This window comes from Hippoglossus hippoglossus, chromosome 4 (assembly GCF_009819705.1).
Source record: "Hippoglossus hippoglossus isolate fHipHip1 chromosome 4, fHipHip1.pri, whole genome shotgun sequence".
Classification (NCBI taxonomy): domain Eukaryota; kingdom Metazoa; phylum Chordata; class Actinopteri; order Pleuronectiformes; family Pleuronectidae; genus Hippoglossus; species Hippoglossus hippoglossus.
The window spans coordinates 22,553,062-22,570,470 of NC_047154.1; the positions used below are offsets into that span (position 1 = coordinate 22,553,062).

Below are 17,409 nucleotides of genomic sequence, written 5' to 3' on the forward strand. Positions count from 1 at the left end.
ACAGAGACGAATCCCTTCATGTTCCAGTCAGAAAGATCATTTTGAAGTGATATTGGCTGAGACGAGCAGATGTGAAAACAGTGTTTTTGCCTTGGCAGTCCCTCTGGAGGCTTTGCATTTCTACTGCAAAAGAAGTGTTAAAGTCCAGACTGTATTCTAAGGTGCGTGTTCAAACTGATGCTGGCATCATTGCAGTGTGTCATTGTGCATCAGAGTTCACGCTGGATTAATCTTGACATGTAAATACAAAACCCTGCCCCTTCTGGTAATGGGAGGCAAAGGGGTGAATAGTTTATAATTGACGTGCAGGGCCGAACGTTACAGTAGCGCCGGGAGGAATTTCACATGTGACAGGAGGAGAACTTTTCCCAAAGTAGCTATACGTCCTTAACGTTGATTCTCATCTCGTTGCTTGGTTCCCTTGTTCTTACAATTAGGATATAATTGGTCGTGTTCAATATTTCATCGCTTACATCACTCTTGATGTAACTCCAGATCAGCAGTGAGCACTCTGCTCTGTTTCACGCAGAAACACGCTGCCAAAGCCAGACAGTTTCAACCATGTTCTTTCAACGCTGAGCCCTGAAACCTGCCTGCGCTACACGACTGTTAACTCCCTGCCTGGTTGTGTGTAGAATTACATTATTTCAGCTACCATGAGCTCATTGGAAAGAAGTCCATTTAAACTAAGTAGTCTGATCGTTTTTGGTCGATTCAAACTGCCAAATGGGGAAAAACACAATCACATAACCCGCCTGGTTGTAATTACAAGAAGGATAAGAGGAGTGTTTTGACAGGCTCGCACCTGTAGTCAGGACACATTTCAACATTTTTTCATGTTCAACGTTTCCATTACATTCCCAGGCTTCTTCAGTGGATACAAATTACCATCGTCTCTTAACAGCATGTCATGTCTGAACCTCAGGATCCTATATAAACAAAGGATCGTTTCCCATCATAATCAATCTATTGCCTTTAAAGTGTCAGAATAGCATATGACAATAGCATCCATCCAAAAGTTAAAATAGACCATGGTGTGTAAATTAGAGTGAAAGTCTTGTGTATAAATAAAATGGTGATCTGACAAATCTAGAATGAATTTCATATAATTGTTGGTGCTAGACTGTGAAGAGTTTGTATGTAACGTGTCTGTGTGTGTTTTCTCAGAGTACTCACACAGTCGAGACACGCACCTTAGGTTAATTGGAGATTGTGTGAATAAAGTGTGTTAATTGTTGTTTGTCTCTTTGTGTGTCAGCCATGTGATCGATGGGCAACCTGTCACCGCCTCCATAGGAGCTACAGGACTAGCTGAAGCCCCCCCACCACCCTCAAAGGTTAAGTCCATCCATCCATCCATTTTGTGCAGCTTATCCAAGATCAGTGGAGGAGGCAACCAGCTAAGCATGATGTTCCAGACACTCCTCTCCCCAGCAACACTTTCCAGCTCCTGCTGGGGGGTGGCTAGATGGGATATGTAGTTCCTCAAGCAAGTTCTGGGTCTAACAACTCCAATGGAACGCACCAAGGAGGCACCTTAGCACCGCACGTGCCCATAACTTATTGTTCTTACTGTATATATTGTTGTTTTATGTCCGATTGTTGTTTTTATGTCCAAATGCACCAACCACACCAAGGCAATTTCCTGTATGTGTAAATATACTTGGCAATTAAAAGAATTCTGATTCTGATTCTGATCCTGATCCTGATAAAATGCCTGAAATCAATGCATGCATCCATCTGTTGACAACAGTCTTGGAGCTTTTGAATGCAGAGACCAGGCAGCAGACTCCCCACTTCCTTAGACAGGCATAGCTCATTTATAAAACTGGAGGTGGAAGCCGAATCCCATTAACAGGAGGCCTTGAGATAAAAATTAAGGATGTGAAGACTTTTGTTGTTCAGAGGCAGCAGAGAGAAACTGGGCATTCAAACAACTACCGACTACCGACTGGACTGATGGACTGATGTTGACGGTTTGTATCTCTCAGGGACTGTTTTTTAAGAGTGGGAACAAAAGGGAAGGGTGAGCGAGAGAAGTCAACGAGTGACAGAGAAAGTAGAGGGAGAGAGAAATTGTAAGACGTTGCATCTGAAGTCGTCATGACTGATTTCTGTTTTTTTCTTACAGACCCGAAGAATAATGTGGCAGGAGCAATCGTGATATTACCAGTGAAGTATTTATTTGGTCAACCAAAGGCCACGACAGCATTACATAAACTCTAAGTACATAAATGCACTCTTACTGCATGCCCTGACTCCTCAGTGTCAGTGGTGTCTGTTGCATAATCGGCCCTAAACCAACATCTGTCAGTTCTGTTAAAACAAAACAAACATGTCCATAATCCACAAAGCATGCAACTAATGAACAATGACCTAGTATTGAGGAGGTCTTCTCAGGGCAAGGATACAAGTGTTCAGAGCGGGTATGAGTTTACACATTTACTCTGTCTTGGAATCAAAGATCAATGAGGCCCTTCAGATAAGATAAAATAACAAAGCTAAAGGTCCAGTTTTTTTTTCAAACACTCAAAGTAATCATTTCAAATCACTGGTTAAACATTATCAAGCTCACGACCGTGACAACTTCTGAGGCACAGCTATTTATTCAGAAGAAATTGTTCAGAAAATCCACTGCATCTCGTCTCAGGTTACTTTACTGTGCGTTCACCCTTTGATGACTCAGACAGAAGATAGAAACTGACATTTATATGAAAGGAGCTTTCAGCCCCGGAAGCGCCGAGTGAAAAGTGGGGTTTTGTCTCGGCGCCCTCCCTGACCTGAGCACGACTTTTCCCAACGCCGCCGTGCCTGGCCCACTTCCTGTCTTCCACTGCTCAGTCTCACATACCAAACCAGACATTCACACACCCACGGTGACGGCTGAGCGTGACCCGGTCATTCTGTGAGGCTGAGAGGAGTTCCTGTTCACAAGTCTCCCGCAGCTGTCTCGCAGGCTGCCGCGCTGTGCAGGCCTGGAGGGGGCTGTGGTGGGTGAACCCGGGGCCAAAAGGGGGCAGGGATCCAAGGTGACAGCCGGCTGGGGAGAAGGCTGCCTGGTCTGTTCTTTACACAACACGCACGAGAGGCAAAGTCCCGGCACGTGTTAGCCGACCCGTACGGAAACAACTTACCCACCAAGGAGTACACCAGCTATTGGTTTTGTGCATAAAGGCCTTAGATCAACGTGCCAGACACAAACCAAGAAGAAACTTTAAGATTCCAAAAACATCAATGTACATCAATAGCAGCATCTAGTCACTATGTAAAGAGATGTTAAGGTCAGCAAGCAATATAGAGTTAGCTACATTTAACTGCTTTGTTTTGCAAACATAGTAATGATATGTTAATATTTTACTCATAAATGCATGAAAATGCTTTTGAAATATTCAAGCAGTTTCATGCAGAGCGGGACATGTGGGATTATGCTAACTCATCTTGTTACTCCGTCATCTAGCGTAAGGTCCAAAAGCTTTGCAATTTGAAGAAGGCTAAGTTGTGTCATCTTTGTGAAATGTCCTTTGAAAGCTTTAAGCATTTTATGTTGACTAAACATCCAATATTATCCCTTTTAGTCTTAATAATATATGAAAGCTAACGTTGCTTTTGGCTCCGTTAGCATAAATAAATATTAGGTTACTTAGCATAAATATTTAGTAACTATTTTCTTTGCATTAGCTTCATTGTTTGGTGCATTATTTACATTTACAGCATTTAGACTTGAATCCATTTTATTGTTTGTCTGGTTTAATTCAAATTTAAATAACCCAAATTAGCTCCAACTGAAAGCAGGAGAGTCGAGACGTCCGGCTAACTGCAAAGTGTTTAGTGGAATGCACACTTCCTTTTCATCCCACTCACGGTTTTCAATGTATTTTCAATGTGAGCAATATTTTCATGCCAATAAATGACATCTCAGCAGCACAGAAATTTACGACCAATATTATCGTATTACTGGAAACATTTATTTTTCCCGTATTGAAACTAGTTTCCTGAAAATCGGGTTATTACATATAAAGGCAAGCAGATTAATCTGAGTAAATACGACCTCAGGGAACCTTGTGCCATGACACTATCGTCTGTGAGAAAATGATAAAGAGACAGAGGATGGGAGAGGCAGCAGAATGACAAGACAAGTAGTCAGACGGACAAACAGTTAGGGGAAGGGCCGGTTAACTGTGGTAGGAATGTGACAGACAGTTGGGGAAAGCACGTTGACCCCGGTCCACATATTACTGGCGGGTTCCAGGTGTCTCATCCGCCTCCCCCGTTCACACGCGGATGTCAAGCCTCCCTGAGGGAAACCAGGTCGGTTCCGTTGGGGAAGTCATATAAGAGCGTGGACGGCTGCAAGGAATCTGCATCTGGAGGCCGTCTAGTCAAAACAAGGCTTCTGTGCTGTCTGGTGTGAGTTTGGGGGCAGCTACGTGAGGCGCGACCGGAAAGGGGCTAGCACGGACACATAAACTGAGAGGACTGAACCTAAATATTACGTCTATGAAAAACATGCCCTAAATATTGTGTCTATGGAGCAGAGTTTTCCATCCTGTCTCCAGACGTAAATTGACACCTGAGCCTTTTACAATTGTTATTTTACATTTTAGCACTTTTTAATGACCACTATTTTCCAGACTCGGTGAGCCTAACTTACAGTAAGTACTTGCCGCAGTCTAGCATTAGAAGGTACAGTAAGTATTGACTGGCACTTCCCAAACAGTGAGAGGCTTCACTTGAGTCATCACAGCACAAGTGCAAACTCATCGGGGGTGAAACAGGCTCACAGAGAAGTTGTAGGGGAGGTGGTTTCTACTCTTCACAATTATTACAACAACTCTTGCCTCAATTAAAAGCCTTTCTCAAGTGTCATAATTACACTAGTGTAACAAGTGATCTGTTAAACTACATCATTAATAACAAAGGTCATTTTACCTAATTGTCTCAATAATTAGACTTAAAACAGCAGATTGCTTCATTATGTCATGATTAGCCTCGTCAATATTATCTTTGTGTAAAGAAATGGAACCATACAAAGCTATCGTTAAAGTTACGTCTACACTTTGGCTGAGGAACTCAACTAATGGGTGTTTATGCAGATTAGATGGCTCAGTGCAAACTTGGAACTGGTTTTGGCTACAAATCATGTTTTCCTGTTGTGACCCCCCCCCCCCTCATGTCAAAGGAAGCACATAGAGCAGACTCTAAAGGCTTGAGCTAGTGGAGGCTCACATGAAGACCTCTCCACAAGCAAAGCTCAACTTCATGTACATATGGCATTTGTATGTTTGCTAGATTCAACAGATACAGTTCAAAAACTGTCGTTTTAAATGCCTGAATGTGAGAGAGCAGCAGAAGAGACCAAACCAAGTGGTGAAAACTAATTTGAGCCACTTTTTGTTAAAGTTGCTAACACTTTACTTAAGTCGAACATTTTTACAATAGTGAACAAAATGGAGTGATGTGATGCAGTTTCCTCTGTAAGTCATGTTCTTATTTACCCATATTTCCTTGAAATTCATCCTTTAGACTTAAAAGACAGTCAACAACTTGTGCAACAGTGTATTTTAGACACATATCTGACCTCTGACTGTGAGAAAGATCTTTGCCATAGTTGGATGTCAGTCATTGCGGAAAAAAACTCTCCCAGTTTTGCAATACCCTCTCACCCTCCCATACATGAAGCTGTACAGACACCTGAACTCCTTTACCTGAGCTGGTGCTGAAAAACGATCAATAAAGTATGTAAGCAAGCAAAAACATGTGAGTTTTGATTGGCACAAGAAGTGGCAGCAGTTCAAAACCTGCCTCTAGAGAGTGCGATGACGAGACCATGAACTCACGCACAACACTTGCAGTACACTCACTTTCCTCCCTTCTGCCAAACATTAACACTTGAGGACATTTTGAATTCAAACTTGAACAAGCTGCTGGATTTATAGGTAACTTATTTAGCCAATGAAGGAAGGTTTGGTAAAAGAAGAGAAAGAGAAAAATAAATCAAAAGATGAATAAATAAAGAAAATAATTGCTAGTTGTATCCTGAGCCACTTTTCATTCTGATTAAATGAGTTTACGAAAGGTAAGAAATAAAAGTCCTCCGACAATCTGCTTGTCTGCATCCAACTTGGGTTTCAGCCTATCAGACTAATGTTCAGTATTGTGGAAGAAGTAACTTTGGCTCTTTGGACTGATTTGAGACAACGCTCCTGTCTTCAGTGCACGATCAGGACGTCCATTTAGACGAGCATTTCCTCTAATAATAAAGCTTTTAAGCCACAACCTAATGGATGAGACTCCGGCAACCTTCAGTAAAGTTTAATAACTTGTTCCGTCCCATATCGTTTTGTCTCATTGAGTTGAACAATATCAGCCTTTATAATCCATAAAATAAATTACAAAAAGCGACGGACTCGACCTTTAAGAGGCAGGAGAGGGACCAAATTGTGTGAACCGACCTCGTTAATCTTCCCTGCTGTGACTTTATAAGACGACTGGAGAAGCAGAAGCAAAGGGAGCTCCAAGCAGAGCTGATGGAAGAGGCCAATCAACAACAAGGGATTCCAAGTCAGATAAGTACACCTGAGATTTCCCACATCAATTTCCAGGCCGCGCTGCACAGAGTCAAAGAGTTTAAGCACAAGTGTCTCCGGTTATCCGAAGAACAAAGTCTAATTTGTTCCGGCAGCACGTATCCACATTTATTCTGGTAAACGATTAAATATCCTGAAGCAGAAGTTAAATAAGCACCGACGTTAATGACAAACAGCAACAGGTCCTTTCTTCTGTCCTACAAATCAGACGGGAGGATGAGAAGGTTGAAAATACGTGAATCAAGACAGAGAGAAGAGACATGGCCTTGATCAGCCATGCAGCTGATAGGACGGCCATTTCCTGATAGTGGCTCTAAATCTTTTAGCTCAGAGAACAGGCTGATCCCATTAAAGTCCCCCAGTGTGTTTGTCGACTCGTGAGATTAAAGTAAGATTATCTTGATCTGACATTGAAGGTGCCTACAGCTATATGCAAATTCGATTCAAGACAAATTAAGATTTTTTAAAACCCTATTGAAATTAAATTTAAGACCAAAATAATGATGGGAATACACAAAGAGTGAACATGTACTTGTTCCGAGTAAAGAATCCAACACTTTGATCCCCATTGATTCCAAGTTTGAAAGATTTTAGACACAGTTTACTTCATTAGAACTTACAGGCAATGGTCTTCCTGGTCATATTCTCAAGCCAGTTTTCATTAAACTTTCTCCAGGTTTATAGTCAAGCCAGCAGGCTGACTAGAAAGTTGTGGAGGTATAGTTGGCCAAGTAGGGTATCCCAGATGTCCCCCCCACCTAGTCACGCTTTCCAGCTCTTCCTTAGGGATCCCGGGCCCTCCAGCCACTTCTGGGTCTAACCGGGCGATGCCCAACCTCAACTCTCCCATTTCTACATAAAGTAGCAGCATTGCTGATCCAAGCTCCCTCCAGATGTCTGAACTCCTCACACTATCTCTACACACCCGACTGACCTGACTAGACATTAGTTTAACGCATAAACATAACCACAGACAGACTAACAACGCAGTGCATAGCAGAAATAAAGATTCTTCTTACAGGTCTGCCAGAGTGGAGAGATTTTAGTGGTGACCTTTGGCAAATAAAACAAAACCCATCTAATGTGAATTTGAGAGAATTTAACACTTTTTAAGGATCTGTACCCCCCCCCCTGAAATATGATCACAGAATTAGGATGCAGGGTTGTGGCGTTGCCTCCGCTACATGTACAGCTGCTGAAAGGTCAGGTGGGTAATAGCAATGAAAAATCAGGCTTCACTATTCGGTCAACAGCAAATAAGGGACCTTAATTATTTCAACAAAGGTTCATCTGAAGCAAAGACTTCTGCTCTGCACCTTCAAGCTGATGTTATAATTGTAACTGAACGAGCAAAAAGCAGAATGGAAAAGCATCCGCGAAGCCTCCAGGAAGTGAGTGATCACACAGTTGCATTTCACTTCCAGCTCCACGAGCACAATGATTAATTCTAACGAGCGCTGATAAAAGGCCTCAAACTGCTGTTTCCCATTTTCTGTAATTTCTCAGGTCAAAAGAAAAGATGCACCTAATAATTACGGCAACATCTGTTTGGGGGTGAATAATAAGGCATCGCTCACACACTGCAAGTGCACACACTCTGATCAAACTTACAAAAACATATGCAGATTGCCAGCATTGTAATTATTCCTGACATGCAGTGTAACATATTACACCCATGGGATGTTCAAGCAAACCGGTTTGACGGTTATGAGACATGCTCCTGCATTTCTGATAGCCGCACCATGTATGTTGCAATAGCAGCTGCTGGGAACAATGGGCTTGATGGGGACCTGGGAAGAACTTTTCTGATTTGCACTGACAAATGTTAGAAGCTTTGAAATCTATAATGATTTGGTGATCGGGAGACGCTGAGAATGTTGGTGTGCAACGTGATCCTGCTGCATCGCCAGGAAATTAGATGAAAATCTAAAGTATTCTAGTTATAATAACTATATACAAATGTGTTATAATACATGCATAAACAGATACAAATCCTAATATCATGCAACTGCATCTAATTATGAAAACAGGGCCATTATGTAAGAGGGATGCGAGTGAGAGAGGAATTGGAGCGCTAGAGTAAACCAGTCAGGTGACTGGGAAAGTGAGACGTCTACAGATGTCAAACCAAAGAAACATTTCGGTGAGCGTGAGGTTGAAATTTACTTAACAGTCCCTGGCTCCAAATGACATCACCAGTGCAAGATGGCGGCACCCGTATCCAGAATATTTTGGCTTCAGTACAGCGGGAGGAAGCGGAGACACGTCGCCCATCTTTATTTACCGGCTTAGTGCAGAACCGTGAACCGTGGTTTTGTTGAGCGTCACCAGGTAAAAGACCTTTTTCTCTCATCCAATCCACAACCAACTACTGTATATATCCTTTATTTTCACGTCAATGAGAAGCATCATTTTGTTCTTTCAGGCTGCAGCACTTAAAGCCGCACCATGATAATAATAAGTCGTTTTCAGGGATAATTACCTCTCATTATGAACCAAAGTATCAAATTCAGCTGAATCACTTCTAATTCTCCAGCAGCCAATCAATGCTCAGTCACTGGAATCCATCTGGGACTTTTTTACAGGCCTGTTTTTGCGAACATGTTATTTATGTCGCTCACTCTGCCAGTTTTTCATTCATCGCAGCTGACAGCTCCCCGTGAGCCGGGGACGGGAAAGAAACCAAACCACTGCTATCACTGTATGAAATGTGAAAGATTTCCCAATCTAAAATGTGACAGGGGGGTGGGGGGGGGGGGGGGAGTTTTGGTGGTGTACTGATGCGGCGTGCAAATGTAAAATGCACCTCCGTTCAGCATAAATAAAAATGTGGCGGCTGAAGGCAGCAGCGGCGGCGGTGGCAAGCTTTTCAATCAATACCCGGGGCCTGCCAGTGAGGCCGGGGACCATTAGCACCACTGAGCCAAGTCAAGTGACTCTGATGTGAAACGACAGGGGCTTTCACAGGAGCTGTCCTTGCGTTTCCCTCATTGTCATTCACACACACTCGCGTACAGACAACCCTACATTGCAGCTTCACCCTCACCCGGCAACCCAGTGCACTTTGGACTGGTGCTTTGTTTTCCAACAATGGTTCTCAGTCAAATCTAATCAGTAGTCGTAAAAGCCTCTCGTTTCATAAACTACTGATTCATGTTTTTGACTTTTTCCATCGTCCCGAGGTCTCGTCGTGGTTCTTATCCCTGTTTGACTTGTGAGGTGAGACCTGTTGGGACGCTTCGAGGAGCCTCCCGCCAATTCTGCTGAGAACTCACACACAATATGCATGGACCCCCACAGAGAGGACACTGCATTGACTGCAAAGCAATTTTACAAATGCATGCATGAAAAACAACCTTGTGACGGGTGTCTCCTCATGTCCAATCCCCCACATCCCTTTGCACCATATGGTTTAAAAACCGTGATATGTCACAGCTGGTGATTCTGTGCAGCTCCCACGGATGTTGACCCTCCTGAAACCTCAACTTATAGACACGTGTTCTGCAGAGGAGTGAATCTGACATGAGGCTAAAAACACAACTGGAGTCGGTGTTAATTGAGGAAATTATGGAGACTGAAAGACATGTTTGTAATCCATCAGCCACTTGTATGAAGTATTTATCCCTGCAGCTCAGTGAAAACCCAGCTGATGATGCCTCCTCTCCACTTTCTCTCTCTCTCTCTCTCACACATTCAACTTTTTATGTTTAAATCTTTTATTATCGTGGTGGTGATGAGTCACGCTGTGGATCACACCGCGCCCTCCCTACCTCTCTCCTGCGGCTCTCGGCCCCGGGGCGGGTGATGAGCGCCGTGTCACCGCACACCACCGCCGCGTCCTCCACGAACACGCAGTCCGGGAGCGACTCGTCGGCGGGCAGCTCGACCACGTCCAGCCGGAGCCTGGTCCTCAGCACCTCCACGTACGCGTCATGCTCCCTCCGCGCCCCGGCGATGTCCACCTCCGACGCGCAGATCCGGAGCGCCTCTCCGGCCAGGGACGCGGGGATCCCCCGGACGATGGCGTGGGTGCACTGACCGAAACCTGCCATCAAACCAGCCATGTTGGGGTTTTTTTTGTGGTTTTCCTCGTTACTTGGCAAATGTGGGTTTTTTTTTAAAAAAAAGAGGAAAGGACTGAAAAAAGCAGCCTCACAGAGAAGTCAGCGAATGAATGAAAGAAACTAGAGCCAGTTTAACCCGATGCAGCCCGGTTTGATTGGTAGTTTTTTTTTGTTGCTGGTTAATCTTTATTTACACCAGCAGCTGCTCACAGTGTCAGTCAGAGCTGCTCCAGTCTGCAGGCGAGCGACAGCGCTCCGGTGACGCGCACCGACCATCACGTGTGTGTGTGTGTGTGTGTGTGTGTGTGTGTGTGTGTGTGTGTGTGTGTGTGTGTGTGTGTGTGTGTGTGTGTGTGTGTGAGCCCAACAAGTGACTGGCAAACACACACACACACACTCACCACGTGGTTCGATCATTTCCACTGAGCCTGCAGGTCAAAACGCTGCCATGCTTTTTAAAAAAAGGCAACACAATATTCTATAAGTATATATTCTGCAGATGTTATTATAAATTCTGTATCTATAATGCATTAATAACTTGATGGGGTATTTGAAAGAACCAGTTCAGAGCTGAAATTCCCAGCAATAAGTTTAATAATGGATTAATAATATATTTTAATTACAGGTTTATGGTTTTAAAGTCAATTCTCTAGATTTAGTGTCTAAATTTGTTATGATTTTCTGTTTTTCTTTGTCTTATGTGAGACTGACTGAAGACATTTAGGTTTTGGATTGAAAACGGAAAGTTTTAAGGATTTTTGAAACTTGCAATCCACAGTTTTCATTAATTTTTCAAATAATGTTTGGTTGCAGCCTGACGTCTACTCAAATGATTATTTCTGCAGAAGGCTCGTGTGTTTTACAGGAAGCTTTGTGGCATGAAATTATTAAATTGGTAAGAATACGATAACAAAACCAATCAATCAAAGTTGTGCGGCCTGTTTTCACAAATCAGTTTGCATCCCAGGGCGTAACAAGCTGTACAAGGTGCGACACCCTCTGTCCTTAATAAACAATTTCAGCTGCGGTATTAATGTGTTTGCCAATAATTTGCACATTTTCTCTTCGGGTGACAAGATTTGACATATTTTGGAAAAACACATGATATTTTCAGAATGTGGGATCCATAGATATTGTCTCCATCTTGGTTTTTAGAACAGATGAAGTCGTAATAACAGTGGCCGGTCTCTGTAAAACTGGTCGACTGAGCAGATGTATGAAAGCAGAACATCAGTGGATGGATATTTATTGATGACAACACTGGGGGGGGGGGGGGGGGGGGATCAATCCTAGAGGAATGATTACCGGAGGCAACTGGACAATCTATCTGCTTTATGGATCAGCATAAAGCTAGAGTACGAAATGTAGATCCCATCGATTCCCATGCTTTGACTGTAAGAGCACGTGGTTGTTCTTGAATTTGAAGACTCTTGGCCGACGTCAAATAACGTCCACAAACTTCAAGGCCAACAACATATACAGTAAAGAGGAGGGTCTCTGTGTCCTGCAGTGTGTGAAATGTAAAGCAAGAGGAGTGTGAGAGGAAGAGCGGTGTAAGTGTGTGTGTGTGTAAGGGAGTGGTGAGGTGGTGGGGTTATATTCCCTGTGGTGCCATCTAAGGAAGGTTCTGGGCCCGGTGAAGCCGTCTGAATGGATGGAATGTTTTCTTCAGACGTCCCAGAAGCACATTCTTCCACCGCGGGACCTCGGTTTGTCTTTTCTTGTTCCAGATTCACTCAATTATCCCAGACTGCTTTAAACATTCCAGGAGCCCCACATTCCTTTTTTTCCACTGCAGCCAGGATCAACAACCGCCACCCTCCTCTCCCGACACCAACACCTGCCCCCACCCAGACCTCGTCTTCTGTCTCTTTTTTTTTTTCCATCATTCCTCATCACGGATGGACACGGCCCAAGAAAAGACCCTCTCTTTTCTCCGCGTGCTGAGGAATTTGGGTAACTTTGGATGAAGAAAAGCCCTCATACTTTAGGCACACCTGGCTGGTACACCGTGCGGCTATAAAAGAAAATGAGTGAAAGCAGACACGACGCTCCAGCTGCGGCACCGGGAGCAGCACCGCCCTATTTGCCTGGTATGACTGGAGTCATGATGGGATGTCTAAAGTGACACGGACATTTATGATTACACAGGTGCACGGAGCAGATTTAACTCTTGGCAGTCTGGCCAGTGTATAAATCTGATATTCAAGTTATGAAATGGCACGAGATGAAGTGATTAAAAATGGATTTTTCTAGATGCCATTTTGACAGAAGCTACAATTAGTTCAGACACAAGACGTTTTTCTAAGAGTCTCAATCTTAACAGAATGTGAAATAATCTCCTTCTGAAAATAGTTCCACTTACACCTGTTTCAGTTTAGATTGCTAAAATTACAGTTTTTGGAAATCTCCAAAAATGAAAGTAGCCCTCCTTCCCGATAAAACCCAGTCTGCTCTAATTGGCCGAATGTTTTGTGATTGGTCAACGACTTCCAGTGCATGTATACTTTACTTGGCTCATTGGGGGGGGGGTTGTCATACCAGCAGCTGGACGTGCATGATGCAAATGTTGGGCATCACGAGGTCACGATGGTGTGGAAGTATCGATCTCGGGCTGCAGACACGGCTTCAGGAGCAGTGTTTTCTGTGAGGAAGAGGAGGAGGAGGAGGAGCACCCTTCGCTGCTGACTTTGGACTTTTTAACTTTGAAGAACTTTCCCATACACAAATAACAGTTATACCACACAAGAGGAAAAGAAACACTAAAATATGTTGCCTCTGAGAGTTGAATAGGTAAAAGCAGTCTGTTTCCAGGCTGGGAAATCAAAACGCATTCAGAGACAGACTGTGACATGTTGGTGGCTCTGTTGACAATGTGTAAAATAGAGATTACTGCTGGCCTCATCCCTGAGGTAATGTAAAACTAGACAAGGCAGGTTGAGGGAAATCGGATACAAAAGAAGTTCAACACTTCATCACGCAGTCACTCTTGGAATGCGCTGGAGCTCAGAGTTTGATGAAAGAGCATTAAAGAGAGAATCTCTTCCCTTGAACTCGTCTTTCCTCTAATTGATTTAGACACGAACATGGCAGACGACTTTCCACATGACATGTTTCCACAGACACGTTTTCCTGCTCATTTCAATTTTTGACAGAGCAGCGGCTCCTCTTTTGTCATTTTCTGACAGGGCCGGTTGATTCCTCACATTTCTGGAGGACGGTCTTGACAGTATATGTGAATGTTAACTGACCTTATTTTACCGATTACTTTGTCCTTCACTGAGTCACGTGTTCCGAATGCTTTATGTCCCATCTGGACAGAGATATCAAAGTGCTACTCAATCTGTCCTCAGCCAGCCAGCAGAATCATTTTACAGTCGTCCTGTACCGGTTGATTTTTCACATTTGACAACAAAATGGGTTGAACCTCAGCCCCGTTTTCATTGTGACTTTTACAGCCTCGATTTCCAAGTTTTGGATCAGCCAGCAAAGTGTATCTGTGCTTTCCTTCCTCCTCAATCAGACCAGTTCCCAACCACTGATGTATTCTCTTAAAAATACATCTAGCATGATAAAAAGGAGACAGTACTATTAAACTGTTAAACTGAACAGGTCTTACACCTTCAGCACTACACGTAGATACTTACAACCACATGTAAGTCATCTGTTCACAATGCAGACATGAATGTACCTCAGCGTTTTAAGAACCAGTCCACGAGGAGGAATAAAAAGCCATTATGTCGCTGGAGACCTGCTGTTACAAGAGTGATTCTGACAGTAAGCTCCCCATGACAACAGACAGTGCTTTGAAAAGAAGATGGTAACCTGCGTCTACCCTTTCAATTTCCTCATTAATGCCAAGTTGGTGCCCCTTCCTGTTCGTGATCTTGCAGCCGATCAAAGCATCACCTTCACATTTTTAAACAATATATTCCGCTGCACAAATACACAAGAAACCGTTTTCGTGAGAAGAGAACTGTGCCAGGTCTGAGTTTCCTGAGCTATAAGGAGACCCTACAGAGTACAGGCCAACATGAAATGTTACTGTATCAATAAAGTATATTGTATAGCACAATTCACAGACGAAAGGCAAAGTGCTTCGTAAAAGCACAATAGTTAAACGCACATTTGGAAAACACGACAGTCGAAGTCTAGACAAAGGCCAGTTTGAATAAATGACTTCCCAGCTGCTTTTTTTTAAAGGCGTCTACGATGACCGCAGGAGGAGCGTTGCACAGCACCGCGACCACGAGTGCAAATGGACGATCGCCTTTCATTTTCAGTCGAGTGCGAGGGACAGCTAGACCCAATCAGAAGACCTAAACGACCTGCTGATGTTATAAGGTAGAAGTAGGGCCTTAACCTTAAGATTGATCCTGAGTTGAATGGGGAGTCAATGTAAAGAGTATTGAGGGGGGTGGGGACTTGTCATTTAACATCATCAATATAACATTGACAAAATTATGTAACCCGGGGGGTCAAAGCCAAGACTCTGCTTTTACTCATCGCTGAGTATTTTTAGTCCTCAGCTTCACGATGCAGCCGACTTCCTGCGGCTCCATGAGCTGACGGAGCAACGGAAGCGCTGTCCATACACACCGCGTACCGGTTATGACATTTATCTTGAATATACTACAATGGAATCTGTTCTCTAAACATGCCGGGATGCGCTGCTCTGTTCCATCTTTCACTCGGACATAAATGGGGGGGAGGGAGGCGGAGGGCTGCTGGCGATAGACTTCCTGCAGACCAAATCTGAAGGCCGCCGTCTCATTGGCTGCGAGAGCTCCTGGTGGGATCTGACAATTGGTTTCCATTACAGAGCCACAACACAAGATGACATGCACTATCTCATAATTAAATCAACAATGAAATCACATAAGCCGGAGGATAGAAATTTGTTGAGATAGCCATGTTATAGAGCCGGGAGGATAATCCAAATTATTCTTTCTGTAAAGGAAAGACACCCCATACTCCATTTTGGGAGGTAAAGAAGTGTGAATTGTGTGTGTGTGTGTGTGTGTGTGCGTGTGTGCGTGTGTGTGTGTGTGTGATGTGTGTGTGTGTGTGTGTGCGTGTGTGTGTGTGTGTATGTGATGTGTGTGTGTGTGTGTGTGTGTGTGTGTGTGTGTATGTGATGTGGGTTCCCAGACAGAATTGATGGAAACTATTATGCCAGGACAATTACAACACGGAGCCGCATGTCCAGCTTTTGGAAGGTTTCCTGAACTGAGAGGGTAATCATGGAATGAATGTTACTCTCCAATGACGCACAATAACAACACTGTTTCCTCTCGCCATGACAGCCCTGCGCACACGGGCTCACATACAATATGCGCACAGACACACACTTGTGAGACTTAAAGTCAACACACAGCAGAGGACGGTCATACAGAACATGACATAAGAGCGAAAAAGCAGTCCACACACATTAAACGGTTATTGCAGCAATTTAAAATGGCACTTTTCTAATTTTACGAGAGTCGTTATGAAAAGAATCAAAACAGATGGTTGAGATGTCCTGAATTTTAGCTCCTGAATAAAAATATCGTCAGAACAATACTAAAGGCTCAGCATTGGAGGCCCAGAGTCTATTAGAGAGACTATTATTGTCATAGGTCATAGTCAGTGTAATACAATTATAATATTACATGATATAATTAATGTTATACTCTATAGCAGCACCCTTTCTCCCTCAGAGGACTTTCTCCAACTGTTTTCGGGGGCTGACTTGAGTATTTGGCATAAAAAAATCAGTGTGGTGCCACTGTTAAAACTTAAATTTGATATGCACGCGTAGAAATAGTGACACACACATTTGCATGGTACAGCCAAGAAAGACACAACACGTGCTCACGCAGACACACCCCCTATCCAGAGAGGCTGCACACACACACACGCCACAGGCGATATGGATCAACAACATATGCAAATTATATATTCTTGGATTGATTATTGGACTCTGATTATTGGTTATTCTTTCAATAAAAAGCACCATGCACAAAGTTATCCTCACACATCACCATCTAGTGTCTTGAAGTGGAAGCATTAAAACATATGTGTAAACACAACCCAGACAGTGCATCAAACAAAACCAACAGAAAGTCAAGTTTATCATGAGTCAAGAGAAACGTTGCAATCCGGGTTCTGAAGCGACCCGGAGGAGAACAAACACATCACAGTGCGGAGTTATTTACTTTTAGCAGAGAAAAGTCGCTTTAAGCTGCTGTGATTCTCCTCCAATCGCTTCTGTCGAGCGATGCTTCAGGGTGTTTTACAAGTCAAAAGAAGAAGTGATCCACAAAGTCAAGAGAGAAGAAGAAGGAGAAGAAGTGTAAAAACTCACCGGAGAGGCTGCTCGGTGCTGCTGTCTCACTGCACCGTTATGTTGGGTCTACACGGGAGGCTACAAGGGGGGAGAGAGAGGCAGAGAAATGTCCGATCCCTATAAACACAAATACTAAAACGTCCTGTTTTCAGGGGGATGCGCCAGAGAGCTGCGGGCTCACGGTGCCACATTCCCTTCATGGTGGAGTGTTTTCATCAATTTGAAAAAAAACTTCGGTGAGAAAAGGGGGACTTATTGTGAGCAGACACCAGGTATTTGTCTCAACATCTCCGGTGGAAACTTGGACCCACACCCTTTTTCCCCCCGAGAAAGGTGATGGACAGATGGCGTGAAAAAGTCAAATTTGCCCGAAGGAAAAGATGCAAAGGACCCCCCCCCCCCACCCCACCCCCTGCATGAAGAGCACATT

At 43.7% G+C, this 17,409-nt stretch overlaps 1 protein-coding gene across 3 annotated transcripts in view; it reads right to left on the reverse strand.

Moving 5' to 3' along the window:
* ddah1 (dimethylarginine dimethylaminohydrolase 1) overlaps positions 1-17,105 on the reverse strand; it is a 75,830-nt gene extending 58,725 nt beyond the window's left edge. The window contains exon 1 of one of the 3 annotated variants that reach the window (XM_034583261.1): positions 16,998-17,105. Coding sequence is in view for 2 of the 3 variants with exons in the window: in XM_034583260.1 (XP_034439151.1) it covers positions 10,358-10,651 (294 nt within the window). In the remaining variant the exon portion in view is untranslated. Of the gene's footprint in view, positions 1-10,357; positions 10,890-16,997 lie in introns of those variants that run through there. The other 2 variants (XM_034583260.1, XM_034583259.1) reach the window with 2 other exon arrangements.
* Between the last annotated feature and the right edge of the window lie 304 nt (positions 17,106-17,409).